This window comes from Sparus aurata, chromosome 24 (genome assembly GCF_900880675.1).
Source record: "Sparus aurata chromosome 24, fSpaAur1.1, whole genome shotgun sequence".
In the NCBI taxonomy this organism is placed as follows: domain Eukaryota; kingdom Metazoa; phylum Chordata; class Actinopteri; order Spariformes; family Sparidae; genus Sparus; species Sparus aurata.
The window spans coordinates 19,921,517-19,932,800 of NC_044210.1; the positions used below are offsets into that span (position 1 = coordinate 19,921,517).

The window sequence follows — 11,284 nt, forward strand, 5'->3', positions numbered from 1 at the left end:
ACTGCTCTCTGTTGTCCTGACGAAAACCTCTCAGCTCCTGGAGGATCGTGTCCAAGTGCACGCTCTCCTCACCAGACATAGTTTGCGGTGTGGTTGCTTCTGCTAGCTTGCTAGCGTTATCACTCACGTTAGCCTCTGGGATGTGTCGGCGTTTTAGCTCGTCCTGCTTTGCTTGCTGCGTTGTGTTTTTCTTGGATTTGTTCCTGGTTGCCATTAAGCACCCCTTTCAAGATGTAACAAGTTCGATGGACAAATAGTGAGTTTTTCGGGGTTTTTCGGCGATATCTCGTCAGGGTTGGACGGGAGCAATTTTGTTATGCCGCCATCTTGCAGGTGGTCACCCCGGAAGTCAAATTCAGGCTTTTTACAAGGCGGCATTACGATGTTATTTCAGCATCTTTTGATCTATTTATTGCATCAGATAACAGAAAATCTCTTTGTTCTGGGTTCATACCAATGTGGTAAGACAGATTCATTCAGTCTATGTCTACTTGTTGGTCACATTTATAGTTAATTGATTTAACACACCTACTAAGAAACTGCCACTCACTGGAGACAGATGGACAGAATCTCTGTGGCTGAGAACTGGGCACCCGTCAGCCTCAGGTAGAGCTGGAAGCTGCTTTAATCCAGATTCAGCTCCAGACGGTGAAGTAACACAAACTGATATCAATAATCCTGTAATAATACTTGAGCATGTGACATGAGGCCAATATTCTCTTCACATTTGGTCTGAACGCACCGTAAGTATTACTAGAACACAAACTAATATCAGAAATCTTTAAGAAATGTGGATAAAGAAACAAAGTGTAAATATAATATTGTTGAAAAAGAAATACAAGGGGGACTTCCGGTGATGCGGACCGAGTAGCAGCGTTTGGTGTGAGCTCCGGCATTGTCGAGGCAAACATATCCTGATACTGATGATTAACTCAGCCGAATTCGATAAATGCACTTGCTGAAATTTAGCTGATGTCACTGGACCACTTTTGGGGTAAAGCTTTTGTTAAAATGGCTTCAAAAACTGTGAGAAAGGCACAGGAGAAGAAGAATGCTGCGGCTAGCAACACTGAGAGGGCACAAGATGGTGGCGCAGAGACTGAGGAGACCGGAGTTTTGAGCCCAGCAATGACCAAAGCCATGGCCACATTCACGGCAAACATATCCGAGGTTACAGAGGCTAAGTCTGACTCTTTTCTGCATAAGATTGGAGACATATCGAAAGAGATGCAAGACACAATCAAGCGTGTTGGGGAAGCTGAACAACGCATCTCCGAGGTGGAGGACGTAAATGGCGGGACGGAGAAATGTTGTGGAAAAGCTGTGGTCTCGCTGCAGGAGCGAACTGCACGTCAGAGGGCTCCTCTGACGTGCAGTTCATGGAGTCGTGGCTTCCCAAAATTTTGACGCTGACCACCAAAGACGGGAAAATAAAGCTGGAAAGGGCGCACCGGGTGTCGGGGGCCAACAAGGAGGGGAACCGACCCAAACAGACCTCACCCCCGCGCTATGATTGTAAGATTTCACCACTGCAGCGATTGGGTCTGGGTGATGGAGGCGGCCAGGCGGGGAGACGGATGTCCGTTTAGAGGACAGCAGGGTCTTTGTTTTCCAGGACATTTCCAGCGGAACTCAGAGGAAACGTCTGGCTTTTGACGAGGCCAGAAGAAGGCTCCAGTCTCTCGGACTACACACCTATGGCCTAGATTATCCTGCAACTCTGAGGATCACCGTGAATAACACTTCCAAGTCCTTTGTCAAGCCGGAAGAAGCTATGGCATTTACAAACACACTGGATGGTGAAGGCACTGTACCGCACGAACAAGCGTGAGTAAGTCAGATCTTGGGGCGCCGTTTAGCTCAGTGGTTAGAGCGTGCGTCCCATGTGCCGAGGGTCTGCAGCGGACCCAGGTTCGACTCCCGGGTCCCGGGTCCCTTTGCTGCGTGTCCCTCCCCCTCTCTCTCTCCCTGTTTCCTGCCGTTCTATCAATAAAGCCATAAAGGGCCAAATATATATATATATATATATAAAAAAGATCTTAAGTGAGTTTCCTATACTTGTGTCTTTGTGGTTGGGATAACAAGAAGCTTTGGTGGGAGCTAGGCTGGTTGCAACAGTAAACTCTGAGCTTACTCGCAGACAATGACATACTGTAAAATACCAAATAATAGCCAGGGCGTTTATTTGTTTCAGTCACTTAACAGAGCTCCTCACTAGCCTTCTTCCTCCCTAACCAGGCAGCCTGGCCCTGTTGCTGTCCTCCTCGGACACTCTGAAGCTGGCCAAGTTTGTGACATTTTCGTCCTGGATTTTTGAGAGGAAGGAAATAAACGCCTGTCCACAATTGCCGCCTGGTATGTCATTGTCCGTGAGTAGGCGCAATGTTTACTGTTGCAACCAGCCTAGCTAGCACCATAGCTTCTTGCTATCCCAACCACAAAGACAAAAGTACATGAGACGCATTTTCATTTGACACTTAGAATGGCAAACACAGATTAAAGCAAAATGTACTAAAGCAAGTTTACAACAATAATTCAGTTATGTGCTGTACTGTCATATGTCATTTTCCGCAAGTAGGCTCAATGTTTACTATTGTAACTGTTAACTGTAACTAGCCTAGCACCATAGCTTCTAGCTATCCCAACCACAAAGCTACAAGTATAGGAGACTCACCCTAATATTCAAACACATATGAATTTGCGTACATGCTAAATCCCTTCTCCAGCTTGCTCTTTGAGGCTTTCGCTGACGCTTTACAAATGCGAGCAAAGGAATCACAATTTAAACTACTACATCGCCTTCAGATATCGCCTGAACTCAGACATAAGATGGACCCAAAGGAATCAGCTCTGTGTATGAAATGTAATAAGGAAGTTGGTAGCTTTATACATATTGTTTGGACCTGTGGGCATATCTAGGATTTCTGAGTATTAGTTGCTTTGAGGCGCACAGGTGGTCGAGTGGTTAGAGCGCATTCCATATAGGCAGCTGACACCGGTTCGATTCTGGCCGGAGGTCCTTTGCTGCATGTCACATCCCCCTCTCTCTCCCATATTTTCATATCTGTCTGCTGCTTAATAAAGGTGTCTATGCCATAAAAAATCTTTTTAAAAAAATCTTTAAAAAAAAAAGAAGTGGCTTTGAAATTAGATTTGGTTTTTAATAAGGAGTTGGACCTGGACCCAGTGTATTTGTTGTTGGGATTACCACACCCACAGATAAAAAGATCTCATTGTCAGAAACTGTGGAATGTTTTAACATATGCTGCATGTGAAACTATATTGTTGAAATGGATTTCAAATAAGTCACCCACAGTTTTAGATTGGCATAAAGTAATATTCGACCTTTTACCCATGGAATATCTAACATACTGGTCCAGAGGGAAAACTGGTTTATTCTATCATATATGGACCCCATTTCTCGATTACGTAGGACCTAGAATATCTAACATATTTTGGAAGGTTCTTCCCAGACCAAGGAATAGGCCTATCAGTTGAATATTAAAGGAGAGGTTTTGCTGTCTGTTTTACTATTTTTACTTGTTAGTTTATTTTCTATATAATTTCTTAATCATTGTAATGTATGCTTATTTTTCCAGTTTATGTTATTAATTTTTGTTGTCACTACTGCCATATGATATTCTACCATGCTTGTGACTGACTGCTGTGCTGAATGTTCAACTTTGGAGGGGGGGCAGGGGGATGGGATTCTCTCGAAGGGGTGAATGAATGTAAAAAAAAATGTGTTGTAAATGTGAATAAAAGGTGAAACATAATTAATAAAAAAGATATACAAAAAAAGAAACACAATACAAATATATGAAAAGGCATTGTCTGTGATGCTAGAATTTATCCAACACTAAAAACTGACACACCATTATTTAGAACACAAGTCTTCATACAAAGAGTTAATTAATTTGAAGTGCAAATTTAAAAGCATTTACCAAAATTGGTTGTTGACAGACTTACCTGAGCTGTGAGATATAAGGCAGACACTGTAGGAAACTCCTCACTTCACTCTCTTCATGTGAGCAGCCTGTCAGCTTCACTTGTTTCTTCTCTGATGTGAGTTTCAGCACTTCCAGGAGGATGGAGCACTTTCTCTCTGAGAGGTTTATGGACCAGACTGCAGGAGCTGACTGGAAAACTGACTGTAATGATGGAAGGACTCTCAGGGCAGTTTCAGGGTGATAAGAGTACAGATCCAGCAGGAAATCCCACCATTTCACTTTCAGAGGGAATGTTTGATATGTGCACACTGATGATAACAGCTCCAGTATCTTCTCTCCTGTCTGCTGTTCTCTCTCTGCTGCTGCACACAACAGATTCCCAAAGAACCTGATTTCTTCTGCAGGTTCTGCTGACTGAGGCCCGAAACTGAAATCAAGAAGATTGATGAAACATGTAATATATCAATAAATAATATTTCTATGAGATTAAACTGTAGACTGAAATTGTTTATAATTTTATCTGCATGCAAACAAATTCAAAGTAGATGAAAACAGAAGTAATGAAAAAACCAAGACCATTTACCTGAGCTGTGAGATATGAGGCAGACACTGTAGGAAACTCCTCACTTCACTCTCTTCATGTGAGCAGCCTGTCAGCTTCACTTGTTTCTTCTCTGATGTGAGTTTCAGCACTTCCAGGAGGATGGAGCTCTTTCTCTCTGAGAGGTTTATGGACCAGACTGCAGGAGCTGACTGGAAAAGTGTCATCAGCTTTGGAATGACACTAAACGACCGTTCACTCACAACATGTTGATAAAAATCCAGAAGGACATTAGTTAAGTCATTGTCAACAGAAAACAGTGAGAAGAGAGTATTCACTACATCATGAAAGCTCTCTGCTTTGTGAAGTGCTGCTTTCAGGCATAAATCCAGTAACAGCTGCTTTGATTTCCTCTCTGGTGTCCCACGACATTGTTCCTGTTCCTGCAGTCGTAGACCTCTGTTGGTCGTCCTGGAGCTGCATGATAATAAACAGAGGTATCAAACAGTGTTTTCTTTTGAAGAATTTCTGACACTGCAATAATAAAAGGAAAACAAACTCGGTGGCGATGTAAGAGATCAAAGATTTTATAGTAAAACAATTAATTGACTGATAACATGTTTGTTTTTTATTATCTAAGCATTATGAGGCCTTAGAGAAGTTTCAAGTATTTAAAATCTATTGAATTCTTTGATGGAGATCCGTTAGTTAAATTCATTTCCAACTCAGCATCACCAAAAGCCATCTTGGGTCTGAACATTCCTGTGGATATCACTCAGGACAAATCACACAGAAAACATGTCTGCAGGCCAAGTACCCTCCCTCATGTCAACGGCACTCCCAAATCATTGTGCGACCCCCAGCAGGACTATTCGCCCTGACACACTGTGAACACTGCACAGAAATGACCAGAGAAACATGACAGAAAGCTCAAGGCGTCAACTTGGCCTCCAAATTCCAAATATCTTGAAAGGACCAGCGGATCAGAAGGACTCCGTGGATCAAACTTGTTCCAGGACATCACATTGATGCTCAATCAGATTAGGATTTGGGAAATCTGGAGACCATGCATGTTGTCACCTCAGCAGTAATATGAAACATGCTCACACTTACCATTGGACATTTTGAAGGCATCCAAACAGTCGTCTCATTCCTTGCTCTGACAGCTCACTGCCCTCAAGGTTCAGCCATATTTTCCTCTTCTTTGACTGAGTGACCACGTAGGCCACAGCACAGCAGGAGTAAGGACTGAGACTCTCTCCACTGAGATCAAGATCGTAGTCCAGTTTGTCCAGAAAGTTGACACATTGTTCAGGACTCTGGGACTCATACAAGCACTGGCAGTAGAACAGTATGTCCACATCAAGCCCACTGTCCTCAGGACCAGCCTTGTCTTTCTTACACAGATGAGGGGAAAATGTGTTTATCATTTCCTCAAAGAACCACTCAGATGTGTTCTTGAGCTGCTGATCTGGAATCAGACACTTCATCAAACTGGGGCTCTTATCAGTCAACAATCGACACATGAATGGGATCAGATGTTTCATGTGTTTCTTCTCCTCAGTGAGGCACTGCTGGAAAACATCCTTGATTTTATCTGGATTCTTCAGGAGCCACAGCGCCGCAAAAAACTCCTGCATCGTGTAGTGAAGAAATGCGTATGTGGTTTTTGTCTCAGTGAGAGCGACTTTGAGAACCAGAGGTTTCAGGAAGGAGAGGACACAGCTGTCTTCACACTGAAATTCTGTCAAGTTGACAGTTTTTCCTTCAGTTGCATGAAAAGCTGCCTCAGCCAAAGACAGTAACTCCTCACTCTTGTTGCTGATGAAGGAGTTCAGATTTTTCTTTTTTGTTCTGTTGCTGTTTATCTGAAGACAGAAACGAACGATATTGATGTAGATCTCAGTTATACTGTTTGGCTGTGGAGAGTCTTCAGGTGTCTGAAATGAAAAGCAGGCAGCTACCATCAGTGCGTACATTGGGACATGGCAGAGAGTCAACAACTCCACGTTTCTCAACACATTTCCCTGTTCTTCACCAAGAGTCTCAGCTATGTATGTTCTGACGCTCTGCTCACTGAAGCCTTTCACTTCCACTCTGAGATTGTCGCCAGAGAACAAGTCTTCTTCATCATCTGGTCTGCAGGTGACGATCACCTTGGCATGAGGTAGTAGGTCCTTCTCTACAATTCTCTGCACCACTGAAGAAGAGAGGTCTGTGACTCCATCAAAGATGATTGTCACACTGTCAGAGTTCTCCTTTATATCGTCTAAGACCTCTTCTTTGCCTTCATCTGGTTCACTGAACACATTGAAAAGAAGATCCTCCAAGCTCATGTCCTTCGTGATGTGTGATTTTTCTCTCATGTCAAAGTAAAACATGTAATTCAGTTTCTTGGAGTCTCTTTCTGCCCAGAGTTTCAACAGTTCATGACAGAGAGCAGTCTTTCCGATTCCAGGTTTACCAACCAAGAGAATGTCTTCATTTAATTCCAGCAGTTTACTGGGGGACATTTCTGATCTGTCCTCAGGGATGTACGTCTTCATCTTTTTAGGGCGACTCATCTTGCTTTTCTTGCTCTTCAATTTCTTTATTTTAGATGGAGAAACACTTCCTTGTGTGTCTAATACAAGTGAAGTGTACGACAGATCAGGCTTGTTTTGTCCAAACAGACTTTTGTTGGATTTCCAAAACTCTTTTGATATTTTTTGTGCTTTTAACTTCAGCTTTGCCTGATATTGGTGGCACGGCCTGGAGCCTAAAATAAAAACAACAATGAGTCAATTAATGCACCATGATTTAACTGCTATGACATTAAAAATTACACAAGTTAGAAATATTTGCACATATATACATTAATGTGCATTACTAAACTCAGAACATAAAAGATAAACAATGACAATGTGACACACTATTAATGCCACGTGGCATGCACTTTAAACACTCGACTACCTACGCGCCCCAGAATTCTGCTTCTGAATACCTTGTAGGTAGTTTGTATCCATTTCTGTGTCTTCCCTTAAAGGAAAGCAGCTGATCCAGTGGTGCATGGTTTTCTCTAAGGTCCTTTTCCTCGTCATGTCAATAATCTTGAGGAACTCGTAGCAGGCTGCTTCCCCTTTCTTTCTGACTGAGTCCAGTAGATTCCTGGATTTATCAAAGTCATTTCTTCCTGCCTCAATTTCACTGACCTCTTCATCACTGAAAACTCCCTGCTGAAACAAGTTCTCCACAATCACTGAGAGACTCTTTAATTCTCTCACAAGGTGGGGTCTGGCACTTGTGACGTACTCTAAGGCAGACTGTGTTGTACAAGCCATGTGTCCTGATGTCTGTATATTCTCCAGACAGATCCAACTTCAATGATCTGGAAAACAAAATACCACATTGAAGAAAGTGTTAATTACAACAATTGTTTTGTAATTGTTTATTGCATCAAATGTCAAAGACTGTCAAAACATCCTGCAGCTGATTAAACACTCAACAGTCTAACATCACTACTACTGGTGCTTAACAATGGGCAACACGGCTCAGCTCGACTGGGCTCAGCAGACTCCCTAGGAAACGGCTAGAGACCAGATTCAGATTTAACACAGCCTCTGAGATTCCTAGAGCTGGAATGTTTTCATATCTTACTGTGTGAGCTGAGGATTCATTTCCACCAAATCAGAGGTGATTGTGGAAAAAAAGAAAGACAAAAAAACAAAACAAATAAACCCCCAAAAATATCTAAGATGTGTTTTGTTGGGTGATGGTAATGGTAGTAATCATCTCTAATTTGTACCCGCAAGTACTGAGTCTTTGTTAAATTGTTGTGCTGACTCCCTGACTCTGGGTCAGAATGTGAACATGTTGATAGGTGTTGTGGCTCCCATTGCCAGATGAAATTAAAGCATGTAAACTTATTCTACTAGGACCCCCAAATAAAAGTATGAACCACTGGTCTGGATGCTTCTGTTTAGCAGTTCTTTCATATGTGATGCTGTCTTTTCCATTACAGATGGTGGTATGGGTAGAGATTGAGTCTTTCGGGTAGTGTGCATGGATTTTGGGGTGTCTTGAGGTCTGGTGTTTTCTGCCTTTTGCTTGGATGGCAACATGTACAGTGAGGCTTGGACTCTGTGGGTTTGTGCTGGGCCTCGTGGCTCATGGTATACCCTGAGATTACAGTGCACTTCTTGTGGATTTGGCTTCTTGTTTCGATTGCTGGGCTTGTGGTGGAGAGGGTGGTGTTGGGACGGGTGCTGGATGGGGGTGTTCTGACTGGTGGTCTCAGACTTCCTGACCCTACTCTACTGCAATTATTTGTTATAAATTTACAGCATTTAACTCAGTACTTAATAAATGTGTCTTCTTCCTGTATTGTTCCTTGTTTATGTGTTTCACTCAAGACAGTGTTTCCTCAGTTCCTGTTTTAATTGCTTACTGTTGCTTACTTTGTATGTACTGACTGTCTCTGTGTGGTTTTTATTGTTCTCACTGTGTGAAACACTGTGTTACTTTGCTGTGTTAAAGTTCTATAAAGTTTGATTGATTGATTGAACTACATTTATACTACATTAATGAAGAAAACAGACATGCTGAGACAACATCATACACAGACACAAGCAGACAGTATATCAGAGAGAAACACTTACACAGAGGTCTCTGCTGATGATAGACTCCATTCAGTGTCTCTGGTTTGAGGTTTTCCTGATCACGAAGAAAAAGGAACAGAAAACAATCACATGATATCATCGAATCAGAAGAGAGTCCCAGATAAAGATGGCATGCTTGATTGGTTGGTTGGTGGTGCGACATCCTGAGATTAACTACCATCAAGGTTTACTATAAACGATAACATTTACTTTTATTAATGGGTATCAATAACCGGTACTGTTGAGAACCAGTTCTAAATTGTCTGATCCATCCGAATTGTATCTGAGCCTAACAGATACGGGATTTTAGCGGCTGATGCCAACCAGTGTTGGGTGTAACGCGTTACTGTAATCCCATTACTTTTTTCAGTAACGAGTAGTGTAAGGCATTACTGTTCTGAATGTAGTAATCACATTACAGTTCGCCAAGCTCGTTGCTTACGTTACATTGCTAGGTTAATCAATTTTAACAGCTGAGTCCGGGGCAGAAACAGCTATCCACCGCTACCAACACAACCTCTAACCTGAGGCACCTGCAGGGGCAACATGCTAGCATGAAGCTAGTGGCTGCCAAAGATCGGACCGACAGTGATGCTGAAGAGATGTTGCCGAGTCCGACACCAACAATACAGGCAAGGCTTGACTTTGAGCAAAAATTAGCAACAAAAGTGGAGATAGATGGGCTTGTAGCCGCATATATTGTGGAGGAAATGTTGCCCGTTTCCATGGTGGAATCGCCGTCTTTTCAAAACATACTGAGCAAAATACACATAACGCGGAGCGGATGCTCGCCAACAGACAGGAAACCTTTGTAAGCTTCTGTTGTCCTTTTCAACATTGGACACAGTGAAATCATCTGATTGTTGGTTGTTCAAGAAATGGCCTGTTGGCTTAATGGTAACAAAGAGCCTAAAGAACACTCCTTCTTTGTATGTTCTACTTCCATCATATGCATCTCAGGCAATTTTATAGAGCAAGTAGAAAGAATGTAACGAGTACTGTAACGAGTAATGTAACTAATTACTTTCTTCAGGGAGTAATCATGTAATGTAAGGCATTACTATTTTTGAGAGTAATGTGTAATGTGTAATATATTACTTTTTTGAGTAACGAGCCCCAACACTGATGCCGACACAGATATAAGGCAGTAACCCTGGTCTGCACTGCCTGCTTGTTTAGTGCATGACGGCTGTGTTGATGAACTGCTGTGGTTCACTCTCGTGTGAGTTCACACAGGCAGTGTTGCTGCTGCAATCCATCTTCTGCCTGCCCGATCTGTTTACATGGAGTTTATCTTTGATAATTATCATAAATATGAGAGCGAGGGAGTTAGTGAGAGAAAGACAAAAACTGTCCTTTACCTGCTGTGTATTCTCTTCATGTCTGTGACATATTCTACAGATACAGATACTAAAACTGTAGTGAAGCTCTGGTATGATATCCATGTGACTGTCCACAGATAGTTTCCTGCTCTATTTTTTGCCAGTAGTCTCGCCGGTTCAATTCTGCCAGACTCTGAATCCCGAGATGACGTACTGCTGCAGCATCGATTGATGCCAGTGTGTCCAGCCCGTAATATTCAGATTGATATATCAGTTGATAGATATCATATACAATATGTAATGGAAGTACACATTTTACAGTTTAACAATAAACATAGTGTTCACGTGTAGAGACCCTGGTGATACTACAAGCAAAGTTTCATGTTGTGTCGAGCCTTCTTAGTGTTTAAAAAATAGAGATTTTGATGCTATCGTCCTCTAACTGTCCTGCTCTTCTTCCTTAAACTCACCTGTATGACAGTTTGTGCTCCAGAGGTTCAGTCCAGTTAGTTTCTCTGTGTGTTAGGAGGGTTTTAATAATCCTAACAGCGTCAGAAACACTGCTGCTGCTGCTGCTGCTGCTGTCAGGTTTGTCTTAATTTCACTTTTGATTTCTGAATGAACTTTTATTGTCATGTGATGTGAACTAATATCCACAAGATGTCACTGCTGGACAACAAATCACAGCCTGAGGACCGAACAGCAGCCTGACAGCAGGACTTCAGTGTGAAACACAAGTTATCCTGGAGGTATAATTGTGTTCTGAAGGTCAAACTGATGATAGATTTGAATTATTCTCACTTCTGATCACAAGATACTAAATATTATATGAAA

The 11,284-nt window shown here is 42.2% G+C and overlaps 1 protein-coding gene across 1 annotated transcript; it reads right to left on the reverse strand.

Annotated features, from left to right (window-relative positions):
- Positions 1–4,529: 4,529 nt before the first annotated feature.
- LOC115576537 (protein NLRC5-like) lies at positions 4,530–10,682 on the reverse strand. Its single transcript, XM_030409065.1, has 6 exons — positions 10,490–10,682; positions 9,129–9,183; positions 7,475–7,858; positions 5,605–7,249; positions 4,833–4,968; positions 4,530–4,538 (listed from the first exon to the last, which is right to left on the reverse strand). Exons 3-6 carry the CDS (start codon positions 7,809–7,811, stop codon positions 4,530–4,532), a joined length of 2,127 nt encoding a protein of 708 aa, XP_030264925.1. The 5' UTR covers positions 7,812–7,858; positions 9,129–9,183; positions 10,490–10,682.
- Between the last annotated feature and the right edge of the window lie 602 nt (positions 10,683–11,284).